Source organism: Narcine bancroftii, chromosome 10 (genome assembly GCF_036971445.1).
Source record: "Narcine bancroftii isolate sNarBan1 chromosome 10, sNarBan1.hap1, whole genome shotgun sequence".
Lineage (NCBI taxonomy): Eukaryota > Metazoa > Chordata > Chondrichthyes > Torpediniformes > Narcinidae > Narcine > Narcine bancroftii.
The window spans coordinates 14,262,781-14,283,556 of record NC_091478.1 but is presented as its reverse complement, the minus strand read 5'-3'; the positions used below and the strand labels follow the sequence as shown (position 1 = coordinate 14,283,556).

General features: G+C 38.9%; 1 protein-coding gene across 13 annotated transcripts in view; it reads left to right on the top strand.

Moving 5' to 3' along the window:
• Window positions 1-20,776, top strand: part of nrap (nebulin-related anchoring protein) — a 108,945-nt gene that overhangs the window by 66,811 nt on the left and 21,358 nt on the right. For 11 of the 13 annotated variants that reach the window (XM_069899961.1, XM_069899958.1, XM_069899964.1 and 8 more), the window contains 6 exons: window positions 342-449; window positions 3,625-3,936; window positions 7,563-7,667; window positions 8,733-8,831; window positions 11,731-11,835; window positions 14,700-14,807. In XM_069899961.1, coding sequence (XP_069756062.1) covers window positions 342-449; window positions 3,625-3,936; window positions 7,563-7,667; window positions 8,733-8,831; window positions 11,731-11,835; window positions 14,700-14,807 — 837 coding nt within the window. The remainder of the gene's footprint in view (window positions 1-341; window positions 450-3,624; window positions 3,937-7,562; window positions 7,668-8,732; window positions 8,832-11,730; window positions 11,836-14,699; window positions 14,808-20,776) is intronic. The other 2 variants (XM_069899968.1, XM_069899959.1) reach the window with 2 other exon arrangements.

Here is a 20,776-nt window from a genome sequence, read left to right as displayed (position 1 = left end):
GATTTCAGAGCGGATCAATTTACTTGCTCTTGGTTCTTGCATTTTATATTGAAGATAGGAGATGAATTCCATGGGTGTTTCTATTGATTTACTGTAATTTTGGTGGAGGGGGGGTAGGGGGGGGAGAAACTGTGTTACTTTAGCTCTGATGCCTGGACTAGTTTGTAAACTGGAAAATTTCTTATGGAAATTCCCCACTGACTTTGAATCAAGACATACCTGAGGTTATTCAGGATCCAGATGAATTTCTGTTGGTTCTTTTCTATACCTGAATGATGTAAATTGTAATTAGCAAAGGGCACAATTAACTGAAACTATTTTACAATTTGTGCTTTATCAAGAAAATCTACAAGAGTCACTGGGAGGCAGAGAAAGACAAAAGCTTTGAACTACGCTTGGATGCCATAGCCATTCTGGAAGCTAAGACAAAAAGAGACCTTGCAAGTGATGTAAGTTTATGCATTCTGAGCACTTTGATGCCTCATTAACGTGGAAAATATGGATAGATATTATGCTGAATACCTTTAATTTTCTTTATTAGCCCATATACTGCAAACAGTATTACCATTTACAATAATTTAAATGAAAATAAAAAAAACTCTTGGTTTAAAATAGGTCACAAAATGCAAGGAGGTTCACAGATCTCCAAAATGAAGGTAACTCCAAAATGTTATTGTTCAGTCACGAAAGCTACCATCACCATGCTTGAACCATTGGCTGTCTCCCAGTAATGTGTCTGTGTATCTGACTCCCAGGATTAGATGAGCAGATAATTTCTCAGTTTATATTAGGAAGAATGAAACCGTTATCCTTTGTCTGACATCAAATGTTGGTTTACCAGTTAATTTGAAATATAATCAAACGCTTTGCAACCTTATCATCTAAGAAAATCTCTTAAGACCATTTATTTTCACCTCCAATTCATTATTCCCTTACCAGATGCTAAACTCTCTCGGTTACCTCCAGATTTGATTAGTCCTTTCTTCATAGACCATTCTTATTATACTGTCTGGAAACTTGAAGTCATCTGAAAGCTTGCTAGCTGTGTTCTATGTCCTGAAAGGAATTATTCACCCAAGATCTCAGTGTGTGTGCTGATTAAAGCTACTGATTTAATTGGGAACCAGTATTCAAATTTCAGCTTCCCAAGCACCTCTCGGGTGATCGTGACTATACTCACTACAGCCTTGAAAGTTATGTATATTGCTAATGTCTACCACAGTGAAGACTGATGCCAAATATTCATTCATTTCCTCTGCCATCTTCTTGCCTCCCATTACAATTTCTCTAGTATCATTTTATAGCAGTCCTAATATCTACTCTTGCCTTTTTAAAAAAAAAACCTCTTAATATACTTTAAAAGATGAGTATAATTCTTGATAGTGTTTGCAAGCTTGCTTTCAAAGTTCATCTTTTTTACCTATCTTCTTAGTTGCCTCCTGTAAGGTTTTAAATGACTTCCCAGCACTCTACCTTCCCAATAGTTTTTGTAGTATACCTGCCCTGCCCTGCACCTTTATTTCTCACAGAAACTCCAGTTATTTCTGCACCGTGCTTCTATGCCTTTCCAATCAACTTTGCCCAGTTCCTCTCTCACACCTCTGTAGTCCCCTTCATTCCACATCTGATTTTAGTTTCTCCCTCTCAAACTACAGGATGGACTTTATCGAATTAAGAGTTCCTTTACCTTCAGCTCCCTTATCAACTCTGGTTCATTGTCCATTTCCAATCCTGAATTGCTATTTCCCTTGTCAGCTCGGCCACAGGCAGTTCTAAAAAGCCACCCTGAAGGCATTCAATGAATTCCTTCTCTTGGGATCCAGCACCCCTCTGGTTTTCCCAATCAACTTGCAAATTGAAATCTCCCACAACTAATGAAACATTGCCCTTTTTGTCTGCCTTCTCTATCTCCCTCCGTAGATTGCATGCCACATCTTGGCTACTGTTTGGAGACCTGTACCTGACTCCCATCAGCGTTTTTCTTTACCCTTCCACTTGAAGGTGGCAGTGAGAAGAGGTCCTTGATGATGCTGGCTGCCTCCTAAAGATGTCTTCAATGGATGGGACTTGGCTGGTTTGCTACCTTTTGCAGCTTTTAACATTCCTAGGTACAGATTACCAAACCAGGTTATGATGGAACCAGTTAGTATACTTTCCACAGTGCACCTGTAGAAGTTTGATAGAAGATTTGACAACCATTCTAATGTGCTTTGCGATATCTCTGGACTTGTGTAGATCCCTGAATTTAATTATTCCATTTTTCACAGTTGAATCCAAGACCTAAATTTTAGAATTAATTTCTAAGGCCTTTGACTTTCACACTACCACTCGCTCACTCTCTTTCTTGCTCACTTAAGCTCTCCATCAAGCCTTGCATTTCTCCATTCTCCATAAATTCCTTCTCTTTTTAAGACACTTTATAAAGCCTTTGTGATCAAGCCTTTGTTCATTGCCCCTAATTACTCCCATGGCTTGGCACCAATACTTCTGTGTGAGAACACTCCAGTGATGTGCTTGGGATACCGAGATTCATTCAAAATGTAATACAGGTGGCTTGGTATTGTTAAAGTTGATATTTTCCTCCTGATTTTTTTCATTGAAAAATGAAATTTGCAGAAATAGCATAAAGTTTTAGAACTTTATAATCAAATGAATTAGGCAAAGAAATATTGCAAAATGTGTACACAGATCAGTGTACCTTCAGTCAACAAAGAGAATGAACCTAAAGACTTCTATACTCGATAGAAGCTCTCCCTTCAATTTATAACATTGTCACATTGCATCAAAGCATAGGTACCTTTAACTTTATAGCTGGAATAAAACCTCACAAGTAAGCACACAATATTAAAGTTTGGTTGTAGACGATGGGGTTAGTTCAAACTTGGTTAGATATGTTAGGTCTGCTTTGTTCATGAATGAGTGAGACAAACACCAGGCTGAGTCGAAATCAGGGTTCTTTGTTCTTTATTACCGGATTGTAACACTTGCGACTAACCATGTTAGTCGGAGAATGCATTCTGCCGTTATCAGCAAAATGGTGATTTTTTATACCCTTGGATACGTGCTTAGAACATCATCATATCATTACTTGTCCAATGACTAAAACTGTTGCTATCCTTTCCCTGCTAGCTTCCTGCCTCTCAATCCATCAATGTCTCTCTTATCTTGTAAGTACAAGGATGCATTCACATCTTGTTACAGCCCTGTACATTCCCATCTCATGATGTTTTACCTAACAGGAGTACAAGGACACCTCCCCTTCTTGTTACTGCCCTGTACAGGGCAACTCCCTACACATTCCCATCTCATGATGTTTTACCTTACAGATACCCATCTGCTTCAATGTTGTGAAAGTACTTTGCAGGCAATTAATTATCTGCTGTTCCTTTCTGATGCCTGTATTAGATGCAGCAGATGATAAAGTCAGAGCTGTTAACTTATTACCTTGATGAAGCGCCCAAGCCCAAAACACTTCTTATGTATCTTTATCTTTGCTATTTGAAGTATCTACACTGTTTGACCTGCTGAATTTCTCTAGCGTTGTGTTTTTACTTCAGTCACAGTGTCTTACATCGTGTTTTACATCTGTTTACTTTTTAATCTCTTTATAAAATACTTTAACAGCTGAAGTACAGGGAGGCACACGAGAAACTAAAAGGCAAGTTGATTGGGGTGAAGGATATTAAAGGTGACACTCAGCTGGCCCATTCCATCCAAGCTTCCAAACTGCAGAGTGACCTGGAATATAGACGGGAATCTGAGGCAACCAAGACAAAGTTCCATCTCACAATGGACATGCTGGGACTGGTGCATGCAAAAAGGGCACAGAATCTGGCCACTGACATGGGCTATAAACACCAATTCCACCAATATACCATCCTGCCTGGAGATATGAAAACTGAATGGGCTAAAAAAGCATATGCTCTTCAAAGTAATGTAAGCAACATGTTTCTAATTTCAATCGTGCTTTTTTTTTAATTGCTGTCACATATATGTTTACATGGTCATGATTTTTTTGGACCACATGATGTTATGCATTACAAAGACCTTGGAATGAGATTGCACCTATTGGACTAGAATGTGCTGGGACAAGCCAGCAATTTCATGTCAAACTATGAGTGTCGGGGGCTGTGCCCTGATGGTGGCTCCTTCATAAGAGTTCCGGGGCAGAGCACAAATGTACTGCAATTTACTAGCATTTTATGGTGGGGAATCTCGCTGCTGAAGCTGATCCTGGTTAAACCTGGTAGAGCAAATGCATTCACTTCAATGGAAAGTGAGATGGTTAGTTCATTTGCAATTCTTTTTCACTAACTGAGTTTAGCTAGATGCTTTTCAGTGTTTTGGTTTTTATCTGATTTTTTTTAAAAAACATTTTGATTTTTGAAAGTTTTTAAATGCTCCTCATTTTCAAGAGCATTCATAATCATCTAAACATATCGAGACAGTAAATTATAATCAAAAACTGCAGATGCTGGATTTCTGAAATAAAACAGAAAATTGTGGAAGCTCTCAACAGGTCAAGCAGCATCTGTGGAAAGAGAGAGATGGTTCGCCTTTTAGATCTCGGAGCCTTCGTCAGAACGGGGAAAGAGAGAACACAAATTTGTTTAGATAGCAGAGAAAGTGGTGAAGGATAGAAGAAAGAAAGGGAATATCTTTGATACAGTGAGACTAGGCGACCTAATGTGAAATTAAAGAGCCATTAAAATCAAATTAAGCTCCTTTGTTTGAGTGGCATGTTGCAAATGGTAAGGCAGGAAACATGACCTGCTGGACTGAATGCACAAAACATGAAAAAATAATTAGCTCAAAAGATAGCATAAGTAGCCCAAGAACTGATACAAACAAGGCAAAAGTGAGTTATTTGAAGTTAGAGAATTTGATGTGCAATACATTGTAGAGCTTGAGAGCAGCAAGAATTTGATATTGTGTCATCCTGGGTGCAATGTGTCTGGACAGTAGGTGAGGTACAATTATTCCAACTTGCATTGGGCATTGGTGTAACAATGTATGAGGCCAAAAACAGCAAGATCAGAGAGGGAAGGCAACAGGGAATTAAAGTGACAGTGACAAGAAACTCTGTATCACTCCTGAGAACTGAGCATTGATGCTCTACAGAGTTAACACCAGTCTACACTGCATTTGGTTTCACCAGTGTAGGAGAGACTTTATTGTGAATCCTGGATGCAGTTCAATAATTCATGGCCCTTGATGAGTTTGGCAGTCGTCAATTACAGGAGTTTTAAAGTTTTCTTTCAGCTGCTTTGTCGGTGGATCATGTGCCTGAACTACATCTCGCAGCGCAGGCAGCCTTCACCATTTTGGCTCAGGTTGTTCCAGGCAGCAGCCTGACATTGATCTGACAGTTAAGTTTGTAATGAGACAGAATATGCTGTGATATCCAACTGGTCGGAATGTGGAGATAAGGAAAGGTTAGAGACAAAGCAAGTTTTCAGGTGCAGAGAAAGGGGAAGAGGAAGAGACGGGGCTTAATTTGAATAGTAATGAAACCGTTGAGAGGGTTATAGAGACATTAGTGAGTAACCGAAGGTGGGCTTGAAGGAATGTAAATAGTTATTTTTGTCCTTGATTTGTCACAGCCCTTTTTGCCTTCAGGGATAACCTTCCCCAGACTCTTTGGTTCACTTCTAACTTCCCCAGTTCTATTCTAATTAAAAAAAAATATTTACAACCTGTTTTTCTTTGGCTTGGCTTCGCGGGCAAAGATTTATGGAGGTGTAATGTCCACGTCAGCTGCAGGCTCGTTTGTGGCTGACAAGTCCGATGCGGAACAAGCAGACACGGTTGCAGCGGTTGCAAAGGAAAATTGGTTTGTTGGGGTTGGGTGTTGGGTTTTTCCTCCTTTGCCTTTTGACAGTGAGGTGGGCTCTGCGGTCTTCTTCAAAGGTGGTTGCTGCCCGTCGAACTGTGAGGCACCAAGATGCACGGTTTGAGGTGATATCAGCCCACTGGCGATGCTCAATGTGGCAGGCACCAAGAGCTTTCTTTAGGCAGTCCTTGTACCTCTTCTTTGGTGCACCTCTGTCAACCTGTGGTGCCCAATTAACCTACAACCCCGTAGGCTTTGGAGCGTGGGGGTAACCGGAGCACCCAGGGAAAGCCCACACACGTCACAGGGAGAACGTACAAACTCCTTACAGACAGCATCAGATTCGAAACCGGGTGGATGGCATTTTAATAGCCCTGCACTTTGATCTAGTATCTGCATTTTTTTTTTAAATTTCATTCACTGCCTTGATATCCTTCAATGCTTCATAAAAGGCTGTTGACTTGAAATATTAACTCTGTTACTCTTTCCACACCTGTTGCCCAACTTGCTGGGCATTTCTGGCATGTTAAACATTTTTTTCTGGTTTCCAGCTTCTGCAACATATTGCTTTTGAAGTTCAGTTTGAACTTAGCTTGTACCTTGATGGCAATGGTAGACTGTTTGCCACTGGAGAGAGTTCTGATGTACTATATTTGACTTTCACTGTATCTGAATAATGTTCTTAACAAATACGAGCTAGGAATTACATTGTCAACTAATCTTTGACAACAGATCTGTTAGAAAATGGGAAAGGATAATACAATTGGCAAACTTCTATATATAGAACAGAAAGAATACAACACAATGAAAGCAGTTCCCTCTTGTTCACATTTTTTCTATGGCAAATACCCTGATTTTTTTTGTGATGTATAGTCCCCCCTGATGCTGTAATCTAATTAGATGCAACTTTGTTTGGCTCATCTTACCACATGAACAAAGCTGTAATAGCCTTAAAACGTTGACAGCATTAAGATTATCCTTGCTAAAAACATGGATTCAATTAAGCAAGATTCCAGCATTTCAGTTTATGTGAAATTTTCTATTCATTCAATTTTACAGTTGTCAAATCTGGAAACTCTCAGCCAAAAAAAAAGTCTGTTTCCTGCCTTATAACATGTCCTTGTCACCGCATATTCCAAAGTATGAAAAAGAACTAATGCAAGAGCCCAGCTGGTTTTGAAGTGTTAGGTATTATTTATACTGTGTGCTTTCTTAAAGCTTTTGCCCAAAGTTATCCACATGATTCATTAACCATGGCCCTGGATCATGTAACATTGGAAAATTGTCCCTTCGTAAAGTGAACATAAATGGAGGAAGTAACATTCTGTGGCTCGTTAACAAGTACACGCTGTTACTGTGGCCTGATAATTCTCATCAGGGTGTGCTGAGGCCTTCTATAGTCAGGTTAATTCGTTACACTGATGCCCAGTGAAACAAGCAGAATATACACATTGATCAAAAGTTTAAAAATGCAAGAGGGCTGAGAGTGCTGGTAATAATTTTTCTTTCAGCAAAAAAAAAATGGCATGGGTGGAGAACAGGAAATCACATTTTGTACCTCATGCTAAGTGTCTTGCTATAATTATCTGCTGAAGAAATCTTTACTAAATGTTCAAGTATAGAGTAACAGGGGAGTGTAGATACAGAGAAGAAATTCTGTAATCTTCAAGGTACCATAAATATGCCATGCTTTTAAATCCTGCCTGTATTACTTTCTAAAATTTATCAGAACCTGTACAAGTCTGACTTGAATTGGATGCGTGGTGTTGGATGGTTAACGAGTGGTTCTTTAAATGTTGAGCAAGCTAAAAAGGCAGGAGATCTGTTCAGTGAGGTAAGTGTAATAAACGACACTGGCTAATCAAAAACACCAGTCAGTACACAATTAGAAAATAAAATACAGCTCTCGTGTCACTCTACATTGTAACATTTCTGGGTTGATTGGAATGCTATGGACGTTAAGTAAGCTCTTCAAAGTTGAATAGTACACATGCAATGTACACACACATGTTTCGGGCAACTTGAGGCATCCACCATAATGAAGGAAGTTAGTTCATACATATCAGACCAGAAGTGACAAGTTGTTATTTGTGCTGCCATTTATGGAGTTCAACACATCCCTTACTTAACCTCTTGTACCCCCAATAAATGGCAATCAGACAGAGAATCATGATTAATAGGTTTTTAATCACCTTAAAATGTCAGCACAGCTTGCATGTTGCTGGCCCAATTCCAAGGCAGGTACTGAGGGAGAGGTTTGGGTGTAAATGTCTTTATGGGGATATCTGGGAGGGAGGAGTCGCAGATTCAGGACCAGGACATACAGCACATACATACATCTATACACATAGTGGCAGCACCATACCTCTCCTGAGTGAATACTCCGCACCATCACCCTCCACACTCCCTGCACCTCCCAACTATTTCTATCTAAGTGGGTTATCAACTATTCACATGTTAATGCTGTTTGATGCCACTGGAGTATATATTTAAAGTTATATATGTACTTAATGTTTCCTGGAGCTACTTCAAGTTCAAAGCAACCTTCAGAGAATACTGTGGCAAGTTTGGAAGCAAATTCAACACTTCTAATCTCAGTTTCTCCAGCACATAGGACATCCTAACTGAAACTTGCCACCTACCATAGCCACAACTGCAACCGCAGAGCAGCCCCATGACCACATTGACAGTGGCTGTCAAATTAAACACAGCAAGAAACTAATAATGCATCTGAATTCAAACAATTTGAAATTGGGGACAATATGGCTGGAAACACACTCAAGTTAGACAGCACACCTATTGAAGAGAGATGCAGAATTAATATTTCACTTTACATTGGGACTGAAAATAACCAGTTAATCAGTAATAAATACTCAAAAATGACGTTTGTACCTTGCAGAGAAAATATCGTCAATATCCCTGTGACCTGAAATTTACAAGCGTTACAAACTCTCCAGAAATGATGCAAGCCAAGATTAGTTATAACCAGGCCATGGATGTAAGCAATTAAATGATTTGATATGTGTTTCACACTTTATTTTCCCAATTATTTTTAACATTTAAATTTTTTTTAGATATACAGCAAGGTAACAGGCACTTCTAGTCCACGAGGCCATGCCGCCAAATTATACCCAATTGACCTGCAACACCAGTAGAACATAGAAGAGTACAGCACAGTACTGGCCCTTCAGCCCACAATGATGTGCTGACCTTTAGACCTTGCCTCCCACATAACCCTCCACTTTAAATTCATTCATATTCTTGTCTAGTGGACTCTTGAAATTCACCAATGTACCTGCCTCCACCACTGACCCAGGTAGTGCATTCCATGCACCAACCACTCTCTGGGTTAAAACCCTCCCTCTAATATCTCCCTTGAACTTTCCACCCATTACCTTAAAGCCATGCCCTCTTGCATTGAGCAGGGGTGCCCTGGGAAGGAGGCCAGTCTGTCCACTCTATCTATTCCACTTAATATTTTGTATACCTCTATCATGTCTCCTCTCATCCTCCTTCTCTCCAAAGAGTAAAACCCTTGCTCCCTGGTAAGTCTCCTCTGCACCCTTTCCAATAATTCCATGTCTGACACTCCATGTATGGTCTAACTAGAGTTTTGTAGAGCTGCATCTCATTACCTTGTGGCTCTTAAACTCAATCCCTTGATTTATGAAAGCTAAACCCCATAAGCTTTCATTACTACCTGTCTACCTCTGAGGCAACATTCAGGAGCTTCAGATCTCTCTGCTCTTCACTCTGCCAAGAATTCTGCCACTAACTTTGTACTCTGCTTTTGAATTTGTCCTTCCAAAGTGTATCACCTCACATTTCACCAGATTGAACTCCATCTGCCACTTCTCAGCCCATTACTGCATCCCATCAATGTCCCCCTGCAATCTTCTACAATACTCTACACTACCTGCAACACCACCACCTTTGTGTCATCTGAAAACTTGCCAACCCACTCTTCTACCCCCTCATCCAAGTCATTAATTAAAAAAAAAATGAGAAGTACATTTTGAAGGGTGGGAGGAATCCCACACAGACACTGGGAGAATGTACAAACTCCTTACAGACACCGTTGATTTTGAACCCAGGTCACTGGTGCTGTAACAGTGTTGCACTAACGGCTGCAGTAACCGTGCCACCCCCTTGTGCAATTATAGAACTGAATATGTCTGGAATACTTAGCAGGCCAGGCTGTATCTATGGTAAGAGAAAGAAAATTAAATCTTTAAGTTGATGACACTTGATCAGAACTGCTGGTTTTTCTCTAGGGAATGCACCACGGGCTGACCAAAACAATTGCAAATTTGCCTTGCTTCAATGTATTTTGCAGTTTTTTATCTGAGTTCCTAGATGGTTAGGGGAAAATCTTTCAGATCAAACCTTACAGAAGAGTGATAGGTGTTGAGAATCTGGCAGTGACTTCCCCAAATCAATAGTCATGCTGTCCTTTAAAAAGACCAGTAATCCAGGCCTAAGACAAATTGATAGACAATATTGAAGGACCATAGCTAGTCTATTTCCATATGTACATACTCATTATGATACAGAAAAAGACCATCTACCCCTTTGAGTTTGCGCTGGTTTACAGAATTAAACTATTCTATTGAATTTTCCTATAAATTATTCTGCTTGCAGTCTCATCAACCCCCTATTCTACTGCATGTGTACATACAGGGACAAGAAAAAAAAAATTGCAGATTAACCTGCTAACCCCCACATTTTTGGCATGTAGGAGGAAACCAGTGGACTTGGAGAAACCCCATCTTGTCACAAAGAGAACATACAAACCATGCACAGACAACACTGAAGGTTGCTATTGACATTGGATCACTGGCTTGTTTTTTTACTCGTACCTTGAGGCAGGGCTCAAGCCAAAAATGTTGGTAATATATCTTTATCTCCTATGGATGCTGCAAGACTGGCTGAGCTCCTCCACCACCTCTGTCTTTTGAAGTCAAAGTATTTTGGATTGTGACTTCTTTATCGAGAAAGGGTTCTGACTCAAAATATTGACAAACCATTTTTATTCATGGGTGTTACCTGACTGCTGAGTAATCCAGTACCTCTGATCCTGAATTGAGTCCATCCCTCCCACATCTCAGAATGTCTTCCTTTTCAATTTCTCTTTCCTCTTTGTCCTAATCTATATAAAGCCTCTTGGGAAAGGAACAGACATGCTTCTGATCATCCAAGAAATCAGACTAAAGCCTCTCCTTGTGGCACTGTACATTCTATTTCGATAAATGCATCCTATTAATTGTTTTGAACGTGTTATAAAGTCAAATATTTTTAGTACGATCTGTTGTTTCCATCACAATAAACCCCAAAGCTATTCATTCACATTTGGAGCTGGTATTAAGTTCTGCTATATAAATGTCTCATACTGAATTATGTTTTACTTCATATTGACTGATCAAATCTAATATCAGATTCTAACTCGAGTGTGATGAGCAACAAGAAATTTGGATGTACCAAATTCAAAATAAAAATTAACACTCTTTCTTGATACATCTACAATATATACTGGTATAATAATTATTGTACAAATGCTCAATGCGCTCAAATCAATGCCTGAGCTATTTGTATTAAATGGGTTAATATTTCCCTTAAAGTAGTGGAAAACTACATTGGAATCAGCATTTTAAGCTCTCATACAATCATTGTTCACAATTAATTTCACATATTTATCAGTTTGTAGTTGCCTGTTTCTTGAATTGGTAATGCAATTTGTTGTTTAATTAATAAAATAACCTGGTAGGGAGATGTGGAATATAGCAAATGTTATATGCATATTTCTTTTATAAGATATAATTCAGCTCCCACCTACCAAGATGTAAGCTGATGTTGCCCTAGATACATATTAAAATGGAACTTATTCTTTTATTTGACAGAGACTGTACCGACAAGATGGAGAAAATGTAAAACATCAATACACACTGACAAAGGATCTCCCAGAATTTCTGCAGGCTAAAGCTAATGCCATGAATATCAGTGAGGTGAGACTCAGAGAGGATAGCTGTCTTTATTGCAATATTAGGTAGACTTATGATCTGATCAGAGGCACTGCTAATGTTTGTAACAGAATTAAAGTTGTAGTAATTTCTGTAATATGCAACCCAGACAATAAAGGCAGTTTTGCAAAAGATTTAACTTGCATTTTCCACAATTTAATAAAAGAAATGAGTATTCCTCAACTTGTTAATGATTGAAATGGATCCCGATATTGATCTGTTTTCCGCAACATTACCACCAGTCTGGATTGTCAAAACTGTCAAATCTGATAGTGGAATATGAGATCAATCAATCTGATGTGGCGCTTGACTAGATTGAAAAACAATGTTACATCTGTAACAATTACACACAACTCTAATTTCTAATATAATGATAATTGATATTAGTTTCCTGGAGAAAATAAATGAAAAATCTGGTGTGATAATTACTTTTCCTATTCACCTTTGGGAATATTATCATCACCAGTTGGTCAGCAATAATTGCCCAGGCTTAATAGTCCTTCAAAAGTTAGTTGCATCTTATTGAACATTGTGCAGTTTGCACAGGGACCTAAATTCAAATTTAACTTGAACAGAAGGGAAACAATTCTGTATTGTTTTTATGAAGTCTCTTTTTACCACAACTTGTATTTATATAATAATTTCCATTTACGTATCACCTGTTGCAGAGTAAAATTTCCCCAGATAATTTGTCCTGAGGGGATTTGTTAAGGTGGATATGGAGGACTTTTCCTCTGGTGGGAGAACCTAGAATTAAGAGTCACTGTTTAAAAATAAGAGATCACCTATTTAAAACCGAGATGAGGAAAAAGGAATTCTGAGGCTTCTGTGTCTTTAGAACTACTTCCACAAACAGCAATTGAAGCCAAGTCAAAATAGTTTTAAGACAGCGATAAATGGATGCTTGACCAAGAAGGTGAGACAGTCAGATCAGCAATGATCTGCTTAAATTATCCAGAAATTTTGATGGAACAAGTGGTCCACTTGCCATGGAACTGACCAAGAAAAATTTGATTGAAAGAAAATTGTAGTTGGTGACCAAAGGTTTAGAACATAGAACAATACAGCACAGTACAGGCCCTTCAGCCCTTGATGTTGAGCTGACCTATATATTCCTTCTTTAAAAAAAAGTACTAAACCCTCCTTGCTCCTTAACCTTCTATTTTCATCCATGTGTCTGTCTAAGAGTCTCTTAAATGCCCCTAATGTTTCAGCCTCAACCACCATACCTAGAAAGGCATTCCAGGCACCCACAACTCTATTTTTAAAAAGGAAACTTGCTCCTGATGTCTCCCCTAAACTTCTCTTTGTACTTTATATTTGTGTCCTCTGGTGTTTGCTGATCCTGCCCTGGAAACAGGTGCTGGATGTCCACCCTATCTATGCCTCTCATAATCTTGTAGGTCTCTCAATCCTTTTATGCTCCAAAGAGAAAAGTCCCAGCTCTGCTAACCTTGCCTTATAAGACTTGTTTCCCAATCTAGACAACATCCTGGTAAATCTTCTCTGCACCCTCTCCATAGCTTCCTCATCCTTCCTATAATGAGGTGACCAGAACTGAACATAATAATCTAAGTCTGGTCTTACCAGAGATTTGTAGTATCTACTTCTGAATTCAATCCCGTAGAACTTCTTAACTATCCTATCAACCTATGTGGTGGCCTTGAGTGATGTATGAATTTGAACCCCAATGTCCCTCTGTGTCACTGACCATTATCCCTGAACTTTTGTCAAAGTTGTCTGATTTTAAAGAACTTGTAGAGAGTTGGGGAGGAATTTTCAGAGTTTAGTGTCCTGGCATATGAAGGGACAACCTCAAACATAACAGCACAGACAATCAGAGGGGTCTGCATGAGGCTGGAGTAGATCTGAAGAGCATTATTGAGATAGTAAATGTGAAAATGTTGTCACACAAGATGTCAATGTAAAATAGCTAGCAAAAGTGTGTCAGAATGCATGAATAGGAGTTTCGGTATGGATGGCAGAGTTTTTAGAGAGGATGTAAATTGGTAGATCAACCAGGACAACATTACATCTTTAACAATGCGAACCACCACCCCTCCCCTCGGTATATTTCAGAGGAAAATTATTGATGTTTTATGGTACTAAGTTGACAGTTCCATTCAGATAAATCACAGTATGATTAGTTTGAGAAATGGAATTATATAATAAATGTTTAGAGCAGAATATAGTAGGTTTTACTCTGAATAAAGCTCAGGAGAGCTCGATTTTGATAATGGGATGGTTCAATTTCCCAGCACTGATATCACTTACCTAGACACGCGCAACATTCACAAAAGTGAGATACCTTTTTAAAAGCTACAAAGCCCTGAGCAAATTGAACGATTTACATCCATGCACCAAAAGTCTAATTAGCCCCAGCTGGCAAGACAGTGAAAGACGATACTGCGATATTTAATGACTTGCGAATGGAATGCAAATCGTTGCTTAGCTAAAATTTGTGATTATACTGGCTATACTGCAGAAATGTTATTCCTGCAGGAAAATTACCAGTGTGTTGTTTCTGATTTTAGTTATTGGCTCATTTAGTAATATATATTTTAATCTGCTCTTTGTAATTGGATTTTCAAAAAGAGAAGGCACATGATTAATTGGGTCTAAATCAAGACACAAATGTATTTCAATAAAAGACTTTATGGCAAAACCACCATAGTTTTGCACTAATGGAAGAGTTAATGAAAAGAATTAAGAACCAAAAGTTCATAAGTTGGGATTGGTTTTTAGTGTGGCTGACAAGGACCATTTCTCCATTTTTAAATTGTGTAAATCTTAAAACTAAATGGGATACTGTGAAAGTGTGTCAAATAAAATTATTCCTTGTTCTAAAGATACGCTACAAAGAGGCATGGACAAAATTGCGAGATGGTGGATATAAACTAGAGTTGGATGCTATTCCTTTCCAAGCTGCCAAAGCTTCCCGAGAAATTATTAGTGATGTAAGTATAACTCTAGATAACTGCTTTGGAAATTGCTAAAGTTAATACTTTCCAGAGATGCAAAGAAGACATAGTTAAGCAGTTTATGTGGTATTTCGAATCAATGCTAATCCAAGCTATCCATCTGAGCAATTTTGCACTCATACACTTGGATTAAATCCAGCCTCAACTATTACTTGGCCTTTGGCAAACTTGCATTTTGAAGCCATTAAAACTTGTTTTTCCGACATGTATGTTCGTATTAGTTCTGTTATCTGTATTTGACTATTTTCCTGACTTACCTCTATTCATTACAAGGATAATTATCAGTATGTAATTCAGTGTAGATGATTAGTGCAAAAGGGAATAATACACTCTTGTTACTGTAGGCTAAATAATGTCCTTTTTAACAGCCACCATCCTGTAACACGGTTTTTAATATTTTAATGAAGTCCACTTCTGATTAAAATACATCTTTCAGCATTCCGAGAGTTGGCCACTTTTGGTACCAGGTTTCTTCTCTATTAATTCCTTCCAGTGCTCACATTTGAAGCAACTTACTGAGGCCTTTGGCAGCATGCTGCAATCTTATAGGAATGTAATTTAAAATTCTGACATGTTTGACAGTGACTTTCCATTGAGACTGAATTCTTCTGACTTTTGGAAATTGCAAAACTTTCCAACTTCATAGAGCCCATTTCATTTTTAAGCAACCTTATTGCAGAAATGCAGTGAATTTGATTTTTTGTTTCCACAGTTCAGTCTTCAGATGCTGCTGTACACATTGCTGGCTTAAATTAATCAGTTAGTCTCTAGTCAAAGCAGAGAAATAATTCACCGCAGTCTGATGAGTCATAGCTTCATACAGCATGGCAATAGGCCCTTCAGCCCAAATTGTCCGTGCTGACTAAAGTACCTACTGAGCTCATCCTCATTTGCCTGGGTTTGGCCAACATCCTAAACTTTTCCCAGTAATGTACCTGTCCAAATATACCTTAAATGTTGTCATTGTTCCTGGTTCTACCACTTTCCTTGATAGCTCGTTCCATCTATTCCCACTGTCTGTGTGTAAATCTTTCCCCTCAGGACCCTTTCAAATCTTTCCTCTCTCATCTGCCCTGGAGTGGGGGGGGGGGGCGGTGCCTATTCACCTTATCTCTGCCCCTTAATGATTTTATAAACCTTTTCCCCAGGGAAAACAGTCCCAGCAAATCCAGATTCTCCTCAAAACTCAAGCTCTTCAAATCCAGGCAACAACTTTGTGAATCTTTCCTGCACCCACTTTAAACATATCTTTCTTAAAATGTGATGACCAGAACAGCTCACAATACTCCAAGTATGGTCTCATCAATGTTTTGTACAGCTGACATGTCAGCTTGTACTCAGTGCCCCGACTGATGAGTCAAACTTGCCATACAACTACTTTGCCACCCTGTGTATCTGTGTTACCATTTTCAGGGAACTAAGTACTTGTACCATTTAGTCTTTCTCTGTTCAGCCACACTCCCAGGGGTCAGCTTTCAATTTGTATGTCCAGTTAGGTTTAAAGGCATCATCTTGCTGTTGCCCAAATTCCCTTTTCCTTGATGGCAATACCGTTCTTTTAGTTTGTTCTGTCTTAAGCTGCCAAGCTAGTATTTTGTGTGTTTTTTCTCCTAGCTCATAATACTTGTCTTCATTATGTTCTTCTCCACCTTGTATGTTTGTAGTGTTTCATGTTTTATTTTTTTGTCCGCCAATTCTCTTCTTTTTGTTATATCTTCCCTTATTGCTAATTCTTTTTCTGTACTTGCTATTTCCATTTCCAGCTGTTCTATTTCCCGATTGTAGTCCTTCTTCATCTTAGTTACATAACTTATTATTATCTGCCCTCTGATGAAGGCTTTCATTGCATCCCATAGTATAAATTTATCTTTCACTGATTCCGTATTTATTTCAAAGTACATTTTAATTTGCCGCTCAATGAATTCTCTAAAATCCTGTCTTTTAAGTAGCATGGAATTTAATCTCCATCTATACGTTCTCGGTGGGATGTCCTCCAGCTCTATTGCTAATAACAGGGGTGAGTGGTCCGATAACAATCTAGCTTTATATTCTGTTTTCCTAACTCTCCCTTGGATGTGGGCTGATAACAGGAACAGGTCTATCCTTGAGGATGTTTTATGTCTTCCTGAATAATATGAGTATTCCTTCTCTTTTGGGTGTTGTCTCCTCCATATATCCAAAAGTTGCATTTCCTGCATCGATTTAACCATAAATTTGGTTACTTTGTTCTTTCTGCTAGTCTTTTTTCCATTTATCCATCTTTGAGTCCAAATTGAGGTTAAAGTCCCCTCCTATCAGTATATTCCCCTGCGTATCTGCAATCTTCAAAAAGATATCTTGCATAAATTTTTGATCCTCTTCATTAGGTGCATATACATTGAGCAAATTCCAAAATTCTGAATATATCTGACACTTTATCATTACATACCTCCCTGCTGGATCTATTATTTCCTCCTCTATTTTGATTGGTACATTTTTATTGATTAATATAGCTACTCCTCTGGCTTTTGAATTATATGATGCTGCCGTTACGTGCCCTACCCAATCTCTCCCTAATTTCTTTTGTTCCACTTCCGTTAGATGTGTTTCCTGCACGAATGCTATATCTATTTTTTATTTCTTCAGTAAATTTAACAGCCTCTTCCTTTTGATTTGGTTATGTATTCTGTTAATATTTATAGTCATATAGTTCAACATGGCCATTTCATACTTTGTTTCCCTCTCATTTCCGCTTCCTCATCACCACCTTACCCCCATATCCATTTCTGCTTTCTTTTTTTGAATGCACTGTAAGACAACACTTCTAAAACATAAAATATTTCCACTGTTCCCACATCTAAAATTCCCTTAACCCCAAATGTCCCCCCCACCCCTCTCTGAGTTGCCCCTTGTCCCTTGCTGGGCAACCACATCTCCCCTCTCCATTTGGATTGCGAACCCGCTCGCAAGCATCAATTGATTTCGCAGTGACTGTTATTCTCTCCCACCCAGCCCCCTCCAGAAAACTTTTATCTTCACATATAACAAAGCTCACCCTCTTAATTCCCCCTTACTTCCTTTCTTCCCTTTCTTCCCCATCTTAGTTCTTACTTATATGTTATTTTTCTTCTTTATATGAAGTTTGTCATCCTTTTTCTTGTTACATCTCTTCATCTCTCTGTCTGTTTTGCAGGCGTTCTGCAAATTCTCGTGCTTTCTCCAGATCCGAGAACAGTCTGCTTTGCTGTCCCGGGATAACTATTTTCAGCACTGCTGGATATCTTAATATAAATTTATAGCCTTTCTTCCATAGGATCGATTTTGCTGTGTTAAACTCCTTCCTCTTCTTCAGGAGCTCAAAACTTGTGTCTGGGTAGAAAAATTTTTTTTGACCTTTATATTCCAGTGGCTTTTTGTCTTCTCTCATTTTTTTTCTTTGCCTTCTCCAATATATTTTCTCTTGTCGTATATCTCAGGAATTTTACTAGAATGGATCTTGGTTTTTGCTGTGGCTGTGGTTTTGGGGCTAATGTTCTGTGTGCCCTTTCTATTTCCATTCCTTCCTGTATTTCTGGCATTCCAAGGACCCTGGGGATCCATTCTTTTATAAATTCTTTCATATCTTTGCCTTCTTCATCTTCCTTGAGGCCCACTATCTTTATATTGTTTCTCCTATTATAGTTTTCCATTATATCCATCTTCTGAGCTAACAACTCCTGTGTTTCTTTAACTTTTTTATCAGATTCTTCCAATTTCCTTTTTAAGTTGTCCACTTCCATTTGTATGGTTGTTTCTCGTTCTTCCACCTTGTCTACTCTTTTCCCTATTTCTGTCATGACCATCTCTAATCTACTCACTTTTTCTTCTGTACCTTTTATTCTTCTTTTTATTTCATTAAATTCTCATGTCTGCCATTCTTTTACTGCTTCCATGTATTCTTCAAAAAATTTTCTATCTATGTACAGTCCATTCACTTTATCTTCTATTTCTCTGTGCAGAGCTTGATGTTCTCCCTCCTCTTCCACTTTGTCCACTTCAGGACCTGTGTCCTCTACCTCTCCCTTGTATCTGTGTCTCTTCTGACTTTCTTGTTGGGCTGTTTATCTCAGTTTGATGGGTTATTTTTTTTAAATGGTGTCTTGATGTTGGTCCTCTTCCTCTAGGCTGGTCATCTGCTGTGTCTCTGATTTCATTTTTTCATTCTCCTCCCTCCCGTTCCCATTATTTTCTATATCTTCCCACTGGGAGCCCTGCTGTCGGGTCTTTCTCAGCTGTTCAAGCTGTGGAGTGGAACTCCACAGCTGGTCCCCTCTCCCGTCAGTGTTGTCTTTGTCGTGCGTGGTTGCGCACCTCTGTTTGGCTCCGTGAGCCATCCTTGTAGTCCTGCGTTCGGTGGGTTGCGACCCTTCGGGGTTTCCAATGACCTCAGGGAGTGGGCTCCTCTTTCCATGGTGGGTCCCTTCTTCTTCGTACAGTAAAGGCCTTAACCTTTCTCTTCCGGCGTCTTTCCTTCTTCTTTTCTTCCCGTTGTTTTTGGCTTTTCTTTCTTTGCTGCCATTTCCTCCACACCTTTTATTTGTTGTGGTTTGTGTGTCTGTGGCTTTGCTTTTTCTTTACTTTTTTCCTCCTTTTATGGAGAGGGCTGGTATTCTCCTACCGCCCACTACTCTATCACGTGACTCCTCCGCTGTTGCCCAAATTCCATCAGCCATTCCTTTTCTTCCTTTCCTAGTTGATTTAGATTCTATTTTAACCTTAAACATCTTCTGCACTGTCCACTAGACCACAAACTTGTTGTTCATGCCAGTTACGTTATCATCTAGATTGTTAGTATGTGACAAATAACAGGGCCCTGAGTACTGAACCCTGTGGCACCCAACTGGTCAAATACCTCCAATCTGAGAACCAATTTTACATTGCCACACTCTGACTTCTTCTGCAAAGCTTGCTCTGAATCCCATGTGATTGAAAACTTTTACAACACCTTGTCGATCCTTTTGGTTACCTCTTTTAAAAAAAAAAATCAGTGATTTTTTTCCTGCACAAATCCATGCTGGGATTGGAATTTCTCAAGGACTGTAATTCAAAATAAAATCAATAGGTCAGATCTTGTACTACAGATCCATGGCTCACATTAGTTCCCCTTTTTTCTTCTTTGGCTTGGCTTCGCGGACGAAGATTAATGGAGGGGGTTCCCCAAATTTGCTTAAAGAGCCAACTCTGAACTCCATTAGTAAGGCCTAAGTGGCAGCAAGGCCTTGATCACCAGCCTGGAGAAGTTCTACCCCAGAAATATCTCTGACCCAGCTGCCATCTTTGCTGTACATCAAAACTACCTAGGTTTTTAAGTGAAGTATAGAATAACAAATTTCAAATTATTACAATTGGGGGAAAAAAAACTGCTGAACATAAAATGTATTCAAGTTGTTAAAAATATGAAGCATAGAACCACTAATGTAACAAAGCCACATACTCTAATGGCCTTTTCTACCCTGCATCTCCACAATCTGGATTAGAATCAGTGAAGTCCCAATGGTTCCACCAGGTTGACCCTAGTGCAGGAGATGAGGCTTGGTGTCGGAGTCCTCTGTGAGATGTGTCATCAAAACAAAGTTTAGGATTCATCTATTTGGCTATTCATGTAGGGAGATGATTTGGTGACCTTTATCAGCAAAATTGAGGCCAGTAATGTTTATCATTAAATGACAATTCTTCAACTATATTATAATTTTATTTTTAGATGCATACCTTTTAAGGTACAAAAGTCTTGGATTCTGCTGCAGGTTATTAGTTTTGAAATGTTTGTGAACTGATTGAAATTTCTCTGTGCATGATGGTAATATTAGAACAATTTAAAAAAAAATAAAAAGACTCTTCTAAACTCAAAGGCAGAAACCTCATACTTATGTTGATTGTGTGTACCACATGCCAAATTGCAGGATATCAAATTAAGAAAATGAAGGACT